At 47.8% G+C, this 13078-nt stretch overlaps 2 protein-coding genes across 2 annotated transcripts; both read left to right on the forward strand.

The window, feature by feature from the left end:
* Positions 1 to 555: 555 nt before the first annotated feature.
* LOC121850545 (mucin-like protein 3) lies at positions 556 to 2571 on the forward strand (the record flags this gene model as incomplete). The annotated part of the gene is made up of 4 exons (XM_042342833.1): positions 556 to 649; positions 1097 to 1246; positions 1684 to 1793; positions 2213 to 2571. Coding segments are annotated over 4 exons (444 nt in total), but the record flags the coding sequence as incomplete, so codon positions are not given.
* Positions 2572 to 9456: 6885 nt separating this feature from the next.
* Positions 9457 to 12263, forward strand: LOC121850549 (mucin-5AC-like; the record flags this gene model as incomplete). The annotated part of the gene is given in 5 exon segments (XM_042342859.1): positions 9457 to 9616; positions 9619 to 9817; positions 9988 to 10426; positions 10874 to 11776; positions 12174 to 12263. Coding segments are annotated over 5 exon segments (1791 nt in total), but the record flags the coding sequence as incomplete, so codon positions are not given.
* Between the last annotated feature and the right edge of the window lie 815 nt (positions 12264 to 13078).

A 13078-nucleotide genomic window follows, 5' to 3' on the forward strand; every position in this document is an offset into this window, starting at 1 on the left:
ACCAGCTCAGGCCCGACAGAGAGCACCAGCTCAGCCCCGACAGAGAGCACCAGCTCAGCCCCGACAGAGAGCACCAGCTCAGCCCCGACAGAGAGCACCAGCTCAGCCCCGACAGAGAGCACCAGCTCAGCCCCGACAGAGAGCACCAGCTCAGCCCCGACAGAGAGCACCAGCTCAGCCCCGACAGAGAGCACCAGCTCAGCACCGACAGAGAGCACCAGCTCAGCCCCGACAGAAAGCACCAGCTCAGCCCCGACAGAGAGCACCAGCTCAGCCCCGACAGAGAGCACCAGCTCAGCACCAGCAGAGAGCACCAGCTCAGCACCAACAGAGAGCACCAGCTCAGCCCCGACAGAGAGCACCAGCTCAGCACCAACAGAGAGCACCAGCTCAGCACCAACAGAAAGCACCAGCTCAGCCCCGACAGAGAGCACCAGCTCAGAACCAACAGAGAGCACCAGCACCGCATCAGCAGAGAGCACCAGCTCAGCACCAACAGAGAGCACCAGCTCATCCCCAAAAGAGAGCACCAGCTCAGCCCCAACAGACAGCACCAGCTCAGCCCCAAAAGAGAGCACCAGCTCAGCCCCAACAGACAGCACCAACTCCGCACTAACAGACCGCACCAGCTCCGCACCAGCAGAAAGCGGTAAGTTTTAAAATTACTTCTCCGAACCATTTTTGTAAGTAATGCTAAACCACCATTTTCAGACGTTTGTGCCATATCCATTGAAACAAAAGCCTCCATGTAATTCCATTTTATTTCATTTCATTTTTCTCATGAAGTTTGCTATAAAATTCAGCAAAACTTTTGCCGAAGTCGCAAGGGATGTGTGTGCCCCGGGATTCCATTCTGTAAGGGTATTTTGCCTTAAAATCGAAGGTCAGGATTGTGGAAAACTCTTTAATTCACTCTTAATTCTTAATCGCTCTGGGACCAGGTGGAATTTCGGGTCAGTTAGTTGAAGTGTAGAGAAGTTTAAAGTAGTTACATCAGGTGCTCAGCGGCTGTGGTTTGTGTCGATGAGGTAGATCCAGAGATCGTGCTCTCTGTTGGAAACTGCGAGTACTAAAATGACAACTACCTGTTCTCCAGGATCCACGACTCAGTCAGGAACCTCCAACACTGCAGCCAGAACAACAGCAACACTGAGTGCCAGACCATCAGCGGCATCACAGGGCCCCACAAGTCAGACAGCCGCACACCCATCAACAGGAACAACCAACAATGCCCCATCCACCACCGGTAAGTCAACGAACCAATACTATCACATGACGATATTCGAAAAGGCAAGAGAGTTACTCCCGACCGTCCTAACTGACAACCTCACCCACCTACAATTGTTCCTTCCTTTCATGACTTGTTTGTGGGACAATTGCAATGGTTTGAATTGCATTTGAAACGGATCCAAATATAGTTCTAATAAAGAATTGATAATTCGGTCATTTTATTCAGCATTTGAATTATTTTTGATTGTGTATTTCGAGAAAATCCCGATTTGTCCTGATACGTAGCGCATCTTGAAATTCCTTAACCAAAGAACGTATATCCAAGCACAATGGGAGAAGCAACAAAATGCTTTACCCCTTCTTAAAGTAGTGATCTCTGCCGCAGCTCTGTTGGTTATGAATTGTGAAATGATGTCTTATTATTGACAATTGCATTCTGTTTGGTTTGTGTAGGAACGGAAGCACCAGTTACTGGCAACAAGAGCCTACCATTTTGGGCCATAATCATTATAGTCCTGGCTATCCTGCTCGCCATATTCATTATATGCACTATTTGTCTATTGGTAAGTAAATTCAACTCTTCTAACCCTGGGTGCCCCCCGCCTCACTATTGCTGTCCCCCACTTTCCCTCCATCATCCACCCTGCGCTCTCCCCTCTCTACCCCTCTTTCAACCTACATAAAAACCTCCCTCTTTGACCATGGCTACAGTCACTTTTCCCCCCATCTCGCTTGCTTGGCAATCATCAGTTGCTTTCAATCTCAGCTTGATAGGATGCTTAGATATTGCAAGGTAAATTGCATTGTCTTGGATGGTATGGTTGTAGGTAATATTTTTGATGTGCCAGTTCCCCCCCGCCACACACACACATATATATATTATATATATATTATATGCAGATATAATGTATTGTTTATTTCATATATATTCATTTCAAATAGATGTATATATTTTATAAATATATTTTATTCTTCATTTCAGATTGCGTTCTGCATGAGAAGGAAAAGAGTTAGGAGCCACAGTATAGTACAAAAAAGCTGGGGACAATATCGCCTCCATCTGGATGAGTAAAAGTATTACTGAAGAAAGCACCTCGATCGAAGTTCAAAGCAGTTTATCAAACTATTTATTTTATCAAAGTTATTGAAGAGTATATGTATATATATATTTTATTAGCACTACAAGAAGATTAATATATTTGGAAGGGAATTTTTGTAAAAAACAAAATTGGCTGGACCAGCGACCGCAGAATTGTTCAGGGATTTCTTTTGAGGACTAACAAATAGCAAAATACTCCAGATGCTGGAAATCTGAAATAAACACAGAAGTCGCTGGGAATACTCAGCAGGTCAGGCAGCATCTATGGAGAGAGGTTAACGTTTCAGGTCGATGACCTTTCGTCTGATGAGTGTTCCCAGCGACCTCTGTTTTGATCTCTTAAGGACTAAACCTGTTTGGTGTCAATTTGAAATTTCAATTAGAAATTGCAGAACGGTTATGTTGACATTATTTTGCAATTCAATCCATTAAATATATAACAACAATAACAATTCTTGAATTTCATGCAGCGACTTTCACATCGAGAGGATGTCTGTCTCAAAGCACTTCACAGAATTTACTGTAGAGTGACTGTATTTTGCAACGGAGTCAACATATGTGGCCAAAGGTGTTTATTTATAAAACATTACTATAAATAAGTAACTATTTACATATCGATTTAATAAATTATCAACTTCAACAGTAAAGTACTTATTATAGTGATTATCACATTCATCATATTCTTATTATATATCTAAATTATTTAAATAGGTAAATTTTAAAGCCCAGGATTTGGCATTGCCGACCTCTGTCTCTTAAAAAAACAAATAGTTCTATCATGTTTATTAAACTATTCAATTACTCAACAAAAATATGAGTTTGATGATGTTAAATTGTTATGTTATTGATCTTATTTATGTAATAGTTGATACACTTGTAATAGTTTAACTGAGAGCGCTTGTATCAAACTGAATAAACTGTTTGTCAACCAATTGCCCTGTTTGGTCCCATCGACTCTTTTAAAGAATGAGGGGCTGTAGAAACTTATTCCCTGGAATTACTGTGAAGTGCAGTGACTGTATTATGTAGGCAAATGCGACATCCGCTTTACGCACAACAATGTGTAACAAACAGCCACAAAATGAATGACCGACTGTATCGGGAGGATTGTTGGCCAGGAGACATATAAACATGACCTACTCACACAATATGCAAAATTCAGATAAATACAGGAGATGTTGTCAAAGAGGAACCTCAATCTGACATGTTTGGGGGGGGCTTTGAAGGTGAGGACCAGCATCTTAAACTATATCCTCTGTGTGATGGGAAGCCAGTGGATAAGCCACTGGATGTGGGCAACGATGGGAGTGATAAGGTCACGGAACCTGGTGTGGGAGAGGATACCGGCTGCAGAGTTCTGGATGATCTGTGGAGGGAGGAGTTGGGGAGACTGACCAGCAGTGAGTTTGCATAGTCGAGCCTCGATGTAATGAAGGCGTGTATGAGGGTTTTGGCAGCCTGCGGTGTGAGACAGTGTCGGAGCCGGGCAAAGTTGCGGACGTGGGGGAAGGCAGAGGGGGTCATGGTGCGAATGTGGGGTAGAAAGGATAGTTGAGAGTCAAGCAAGACCCCAAGGTTCCGGACTGGCTTAGCAAGGTTGAGTGTGCAATCATGGATGATGATACCGTCAGCGTCTCTGTTAACCTTTGAGTATGTTCAAATTTTTTGAAGCCTTCATTTACGGCTGCCTGAACCTTCCTATGACATCAAACCCAACCCTGATTATTTCCCCAACGCAATCAACTGAGTCAGACAGAGAGTAAAAAGACTAGTGGTCACACTCGTCATTACAGTTTGGTTCATTGACATCTATTGTGCAATATCCCCTCCAGCCATCAATATGAAGTTTGAGTTGTACACACCTGCGCTCAGACCGAACAGAAGACGGAGGTTTAGAGTTGGAAAGGGTAATTTCAGGACAGATGGCAGGAAGGTTTCCTTTACCCACAGGGTAATTAACGACTGCACCAGTTTGCCAACAAGGGAAGTTCAGGCCAGGACACTGCACTCATTTTAAATAGTTTGATGCTGCGCTGGGAAGTCAGGACAATAATAATAATAATCCTTGCATGTTGATATAGCGCCTTATCACGTCTTCATCGCGTCTCAAAGTGCTTCACAGACTATATTGTAAAGTTGAGTGGCTCTGTATTTTGTGGGCCAAACGCGGCAGCCAATTGCGCACAGCAGTGCCTAACATACAGTCGTGGATTGAGAGACCACATTATTATTCATATTTATTATATTTTTGAAGGGCTTATTATCCCCGGAAAAGCAATCCTCCAATCGACCAACAACCGGGTTCCGACTTACTGCTTGGCAAACACGGGTGTGTGGAGTAAGGAAACTTGCCCAACATTTTGCCCTGCCGGGAATCGAACCAGATCTTCTTGCTTGCGAGACGAGTGCTCTAACCACTGAGCTACAGGACTCCACAATTTGATACGGGGAAGGTGTCAGCAAGCGGGACATGGCTCAAGTGATCAAGGAACAGTGACTGGGGCAAGATGACTACATTGGAGTCCTGTAGCTCAGTGGTTAGAGCACTCGCCTTGCAAGTGAGACACCTGGGTTCAATTCCAGGCAGAGGGCGAAACCTTGGGCAAGTTTCCTTACTCCACACACCTGATAACAATTCCTCAAGCCAAAAAAATTAATAAATTGGTCAATTCAATCCACGACTGTTTGTGGACACTGCTGAGCGCAATTGGCTGCCGCGTTTCGCCCACAAATATACAGTCAATTCACTTGATAGCATATTCTGTGAAGCGCTTTGAGACGTCTCGAAAATATGAAATTGCTATATCAAATGCCAGGATTATTATTATTAAATGGAAAATGATGGAAGTGCACATCAAGCCATTTGACAACTGAAAGAGAATGTTCGGTTGATATTTTGGGCGTGATTCTTAACAAGATCGCAAGACTGATTTGGATGAAGTTTCATCAGCTGATGTCATCTCACACATCCTTTATTAATTACCTCACTGTCATCCATTACGGCTTCAAGCTGTTTCTTAAATGAGGTGAAATGTCACCTCATTTATCACCTTTTTCGGGAATACTTCCTCCTCCAGTCAGTTCCTTCTGCGAAAACAAATCCCTCCTAATATATGTCCTGAAATTGACCTTCACATCACTAACCTGTGTGCTCATGTCCCGCTGCAATGGTGTATCAAAGTATTGTTAAAAACCCACCATCGGTGGCCGTGCCTTCAGCCGCTATGCCCCGAAACTCTGGAACTCTCTCCCTTAACCCCTCCGCCTTGTCCCCTTCCTCCCTCCCTCTCCACCTTCAAATCCTGCCTAAACACTTTCCTTTTTCATCGTGCTTACGGTCACCTCCCCACCAATCTTGCCCCCTGGCTCGTTGTCTGACTCCCACGCTGGGAAGCCCTCCGGGACTCTACCCTCATGATATATAAATGCAAGTTGTTTTTTGTACGAACAGGATGTTTTTTTTTACACATTACACAATGCCTTACAAACAGTTCAAATGTTTGTGTCCAGCAGCGAGCCGCATATCATATCGAGATCTCAAGATTGGTTCAGTTGCCCATTTGACCTCAACCCTCCAGAATACCTTTGCCACCATCTTCCCATCACAGCGTCAAGCTCTGTGTTTTTAAATGAGTCCCAGTGTGCTGACCTCAACCACTCTTCCTGATAATCTGTTCCACGAGGCAAAGGAAGAGAAAGCAAAGAGAAAGCTTATGTTTGATCCGGTAACCTCTAGTATCTAGTTTAGAGGTTCTGGTGGTATACAGTGTGAGCAATCTCGTTCTTAGCTCCATCATATGATATTACTATTATCAGCTCTGACAGGCAAATGGATAAAATGGATAGTTTTATATGCATCTTTGAATCACATAAATACCAAACCAACTGAGACCAGGAGCAAATGAATACACAGTTTTGAAACCTTTACATTAATTTTACTGCTGCAATAATACAACAGCTCCTCTCTCGAATCTCTACCCCCTCCTCGCTCAGTCCCTTCCCTCCCCTCACCCTGACCATTTCCCCCTTGCTCGGGTCCTGACCTAACTGTACTGCGCCTTGGGACGTCCTCCCGACGTGAAAGGCGCTCAATAAATGGTAACTTGTTGTTGTTGTTGTTGTTCTTGTTGAAGGCAAAACAAATTACAAGATCGATCCCCAAAAAACACTCACAAAAATATGCAGTCGCTCCACTTTACAGGATCGTTCTGTCAAACGTTTTTTAACGTTCTGCAGACTTTAAAGGTGCAACATCAATTATAAGAATTATGATAATAATAATCCTTGTATTTGATATACCACTTTTCACATCAGGACGACGTCCCAAAGCGCTTCAGAGAACACACTGTAAAGTGAATTTGTGGGCGAACGCGGCAGCCAATTGCACACAGCAATGTCCCACAAACAGTCGTAGATTGAAAATGACCAATTTTATTATTGTTTGGGGTTTTTGGAGGGATTATTATTAGGCTCTGTGTGGAGTAAGGAAACTTGCCCAAGGTTTCGCCCTGCCTTTTATATAATTATATTTATTGATAATAATAATCTTCAGAAATAGATATTATTTAAAAATTTGCTTTGAAATAAATAAATCCATCAATAAATAAATGAATCAATAAATAAATAAATAAACGGACAAACAAACAAACATATACATACACACATATATGTATTTATATATAAAAATATCGTAATGACAGGCTTCTGGGTCCAGCCAAATGTAAGGTTGTAGAATACTTGAACCTTTCTTTGACTTGGAATTGGTTAACATATGAGTCGTTAATATGTACAGCTGCTGCGTCAAAGGTGTGTGTGTTTTTCGTTCTGATTGCAAAACGTAACATTCCCTGTTGTAGCCACGGCAAAAAGCAGGAACAAATATGTGCATTTCTAAGGCAGGAGATAAACAAGGGCTTGTGTGTGTGTGTGTATGAGAGTGTGATGTGCGTAATCAGCTTGAATGAGTGTCTCACCAGCTATGTCCTCAACGATCACAGTGAGAACAGCTCAGGTGAGGAGCAACTCAGGTAAGGAGGGAGGTTCCGCATTACTTTATTTTATTTTTAAGCATCGGTTCGAGAACTAGGTCAGAAATGTTTTGGGAAACATTCCTCACCCACCCGCCCCTCCCCGCCCTCCCCGTGTTTTTTCCAATGACGCAGAATGAGCAGCCCTGCCAGAGATAGAAATAGGGAGATGGAGTGCTGGAATAGCAGCAGTAGCAGCAAAGCAACCTTCCAGTCAACAGGCAACACAACAGCAAGACAACAAGATGCTCTTTGCAAAGATTACCTCGTGGACTGCATTGATTTTGTGGCTCATTGTTTCAGGTAACACTACAAATAATGATAATCCTTGCCTTTGATATAGCCCTTTCTCATGTCTTCGAGACATCTCAAAGCGCTTCACAGAATATATTGTAATGATAATAATCCATGCATTTGATATAGTGCCTTATCAGGTCTCGAGATGTCTCAAAGCGCTGCACAGGATATACTGGAAAGTGGATTGACTGTATATTTTGTGGACCAAACATGGTAGGCCAATTGCGCACAACAGCGTCCCACAAACAGTTGTGGACTGTGAAGTGGATTGACTATATACTTGGAGGTGCAGCTTTGCTTTAGGTCAGCGGTGATGAGTGAATACATCTTCACAAGGTGTCAGTGAATATATTACAATAATGATAATCCTTACATTTGATGTACAGAAGCGCCTTTTTTCGTATCGAGAGAACGTCTCAAAGCCCTTCACATGATTTTACTGTAGTGACTGGGTATTTTATAAGTGGCCGTTAATGGTTTAGATTTAACGACGATAATAATATCATATAATATTAACCAATATTATATACTAATCTACGAATTTGATATGCACTTTATCACGTCTTTGAGACGTCTCAAAGCGCTTCACAGGATATACTGTGATGTGAATTGACTGTGTATGTTTGTGAGTAATAAGAATAACTTGCTTTTAGTGCAGGGCTTTATTACATTGCAACAGCATCTGATGTAAAGGTGCAGTGTATTTGTAGGTGAATGTGAGTCTGATTCATACGGTTATGCGACACTTTGCCTGAGTCTAAGTCTGATTTGTCATTGTATAAAACAGGTGAAAGTACCCTCGGAACCACAATCTCTCAAACGGACTCACCCTCATCAGCCGTATCCAGCCCCATGCCGGAAAGCTCCACATCGGCAACTGCTGCACCCACCAGCGCAACACCAGCAGAAACCAGCAGCTCCGCATCTACCTCACTGACACAAACCTCAGCATCCAGCGCCATGGCTGAAACCTCCACCTCCCAGATATCAGACAGCACCAGCTCAGCCCCGACAGAGAGCACCAGCTCAGCCCCGACAGAGAGCACCAGCTCAGCCCCGACAGAGAGCACCAGCTCAGCCCCGACAGAGAGTAGCAGCTCAGCCCCGACAGAGAGCACCAGCTCAGCCCCGACAGAGAGCACCAGCTCAGCCCCGACAGAGAGCACCAGCTCAGCCCCGACAGAGAGCACCAGCTCAGCCCCGACAGAGAGCACCAGCTCAGCCCCGACAGAGAGCACCAGCTCAGCACCAGCAGAGAGCACCAGCTCCGCACCAACAGAGAGTACCAGCTCAGCCCCGACAGAGAGCACCAGCTCAGCCCCGACAGAGAGCACCAACTCAGCCCCGACAGAGAGCACCAGCTCAGCCCCGACAGAGAGCACCAGCTCAGCACCAACAGAGAGCACCAGCACCGCATCAGCAGAGAGCACCAGCTCAGCACCAACAGAGAGCACCAGCTCAGCCCCGACAGAGAGCACCAGCTCAGCCCCGACAGAGAGCACCAGCTCAGCCCCGACAGAGAGCACCAGCTCAGCACCAGCAGAGAGCACCAGCTCAGCCCCGACTGAGGGCACCAACTCAGCCCCGACTGAGAGCACCAACTCAGCCCCGACTGAGAGCACCAACTCAGTCCCGACAGAGAGCACCAGCTCAGCACGAACAGAGAGCACCAGTTCAGCACCAACAGAGAGCACCAGCTCAGCACCAACAGACAGCACCAGCTCAGCCCCGACAGAGAGCACCAGCTCAGCATCAACAGAGAGCACCAGCTCAGCACCAACAGAGAGCACCAGCTCAGCACAAACAGAGAGCACCAGCACCGCACCAACAGAGAGCACCAGCTCAGCCCTGACAGAGAGCACCAGCTCAGCACCAACAGAGAGCACTAGCTCAGCACCAACAGAGAGCACCAGCTCCGCATCAACAGAGAGCACCAGCTCAGCGCCAACAGAGAGCACCAGCTCAGCCCAGCAGAGAGCACCAGCTCAGCACCAACAGAGAGCACCAGCTCAGCACCAACAGAGAGCACCAGCACAGCCCCAACAGACAGCACCAGCACAGCACCATCAGACAGCACCAGTTCAGCACCAACAGAGAGCTCCAGCTCAGCCCCAACAGACAGCACCAGCTCAGCACCAACAGAAAGCACGAGCTCAGCACCAACAGAGATCACCAGCTCAGACCCAACAGAGAGCACCAGCACCGCATCAGCAGAGAGCACCAGCCCCACAACAACATTCAGCACCAGCTCAGCCCCAACAGAGACCACCAGCTCAGCACCAACAGACAGCACCAGCTCAGCCCCAACAGACAGTACCAGCTCAGCCCCGACGGGAGCACCAGCTCAGCACCAACAGAGAGTACCAGCTCAGCACCAACAGAGAGCACCAGCTCAGCCCCAGCAGAGAGCACCAGCTCAACCCCGACAGAGAGCACCAGCTCAGAGCCAACAGAGAGCACCAGCTCCGCAACAACATTCAGCACCAGCTCCGCATCAACAGAGAGCACCAGCTCAGCACCAACAGAGAGCACCAGCTCAGCACCAACAGACAGCAACAACTCAGCACCAACAGAGAGCACCAGCTCAGCCCCAACAGAGAGCACCAGTTCAGCACCAACAGAGAGCACCAGCTCAGCACCAACAGACAGCACCAGCTCAGCCCCGACAGAGAGCACCAGCTCAGCATCAACAGAGAGCACCAGCTCAGCACCAACAGAGAGCACGAGCTCAGCACCAACAGAGAGCACCAGCACCGCACCAACAGAGAGCACCAGCTCAGCCCTGACAGAGAGCACCAGCTCAGCACCAACAGAGAGCACTAGCTCAGCACCAACAGAGAGCACCAGCTCCGCATCAACAGAGAGCACCAGCTCAGCGCCAACAGAGAGCACCAGCTCAGCCCCAGCAGAGAGCACCAGCTCAGCACCAACAGAGAGCACCAGCTCAGCACCAACAGAGAGCACCAGCACAGCCCCAACAGACAGCACCAGCACAGCACCATCAGACAGCACCAGTTCAGCACCAACAGAGAGCTCCAGCTCAGCCCCAACAGACAGCACCAGCTCAGCACCAACAGAAAGCACGAGCTCAGCACCAACAGAGATCACTAGCTCAGACCCAACAGAGAGCACCAGCTCAGCCCCAACAGAGACCACCAGCTCAGCACCAACAGACAGCACCAGCTCAGCCCCAACAGACAGTACCAGCTCAGCCCCGACGGGGAGCACCAGCTCAGCACCAACAGAGAGTACCAGCTCAGCACCAACAGAGAGCACCAGCTCAACCCCGACAGAGAGCACCAGCTCAGCACCAACAGAGAGCACCAGCTCCGCAACAACATTCAGCACCAGCTCCGCATCAACAGAGAGCACCAGCTCAGCACCAACAGAGAGCACCAGCTCAGCACCAACAGAGAGCACCAGCTCAGCACCAACAGAGAGCACCAGCTCAGCACCAACAGACAGCAACAACTCAGCACCAACAGAGAGCACCAGCTCAGCCCCAACAGAGAGCACCAGCTCAGCACCAATAGAGAGCACCAGCTCAGCCACAACAGAGAGCACCAACTCAGCACCAACAGAGAGCACCAGCTCAGCCCCAACAGAGAGCACCAGCTCAGCACCAATAGAGAGCACCAGCTCAGCCCCAACAGAGAGCACCAGCTCAGCACCAACAGAGAGCACCAGCTCAGCACCAACAGAGAGCACCAGCTCAGCCCCAACAGACAGCACCAGCACAGCACCATCAGACAGCACCAGTTCAGCACCAGCAGAGAGCTCCAGCTCAGCCCCAACAGACAGCACCAGCTCAGCCCCAACAGACAGCACCAGCTCAGCCCCAACAGAGACCACCAGCTCAGCACCAACAGAAAGCACCAGCTCAGCACCAACAGAGATCACCAGCTCAGACCCAACAGAGAGCACCAGCACCGCATCAGCAGAGAGCACCAGCTCCGCAACAACATTCAGCACCAGCTCAGCCCCAACAGAGAGCACCAGCTCAGCACCAATAGAGAACACCAGCTCAGCACCAACAGAGAGCACCAGCTCCGCATCAACAGAGAGCACCAGCTCAGCACCAATAGAGAGCACCAGCTCAGTACCAACAGAGAGCACCAGCTCAGCACCAACAGAGAGCACCAGCTCAGCACCAAAGGAAACAACAATTCCAGCAGAAGCCATCAGCTCTGCAATGAGCGCGGTCACAAGTGCCGGCACAATGGCCACAGCAGCAGGAAGCCACACAGCTGATGCATCCACCTCCCAGGTAGGAGAGAGCACCAGCACAGCACCAGCAGAGAGCACCAGTACAGCACCAACAGAGAGCACCAGCTCAGCACCAACAGACAGCACCAGCTCAGCACCAACAGAGAGCACCAGCTCAGCACCAACAGAGAGCACCAGCTCAGAGCCAACAGAGAGCACCAGCTCAGCATCAACAGAAACAACAATTCCAGCAGAAGCCATCAGCTCTGCAATGAGCTCATCATCACAATCCAGTGTATCTGTCTCGTTGCCAGAAAGCTCCACATCTCCAGCGGTCACAAGTGCCGGCACAATGGCCACAGCAGCAGGAAGCCACACAGCTGATGCATCCACCTCCCAGATAGTAGAGAGCACCAGCACAGCACCAGCAGAGAGCACCAGTACAGCACCAACAGAGAGCTCCAGCACAGCCCCAACAGAGAGCTCCAGCACAGCCCCAACAGAGAGCACCAGCTCAGCACCAACAGAGAGCACCAGCTCAGTACCAGCAAAAAGCGGTAAGTTTTAAAATTACTTCTCCGTCGTAGAGAACCATTTTTGTAAGTAATGCTGAACCACCGTTTTCAGACGTTTGTGGCATAGCCATTGAAACAAAAGTCTCCATGTAATTCCATTTTATTTCATTTCATTTTTCTCGTGACGTTTGCTATAAAATTCAGCAAAACTTTTGCCGAAGTCGCAAGGGATGTGTGTGCCCCGGATTCCAGTCTGTAAGGGTATTTTGCCTTAAAATCGAAGGTCAGGATTGTGGAAAACTCTTTAATTCACTCTTAATTCTTAATCGCTCTGGGACCAGGTGGAATTTCGGGTCAGTTAGTTGAAGTGTAGAGAAGTTTAAAGTAGTTACATCAGGTGCTCAGCGGCTGTGGTTTGTGTCGATGAGGTAGATCCAGAGATCGTGCTCTCTGTTGGAAACTGCGAGTACTAAAATGACAACTACCTGTTCTCCAGGATCCACGACTAAGTCAGGAACCTCCAACACTGCAGCCAGAACAACAGCAACACTGAGTGCCAGACCATCAGCGGCATCACAGGGCCCCACAAGTCAGACAGCCGCACACCCATCAACAGGAACAACCAACAATGCCCCATCCACCACCGGTAAGTCAACGAACCAATACTATCACATGACGCTATTCGAAAAGGCAAGAGAGTTACT

The sequence above is a fragment of the Callorhinchus milii genome, unplaced genomic scaffold (assembly GCF_018977255.1).
Source record: "Callorhinchus milii isolate IMCB2004 unplaced genomic scaffold, IMCB_Cmil_1.0 Scaffold21, whole genome shotgun sequence".
Classification (NCBI taxonomy): domain Eukaryota; kingdom Metazoa; phylum Chordata; class Chondrichthyes; order Chimaeriformes; family Callorhinchidae; genus Callorhinchus; species Callorhinchus milii.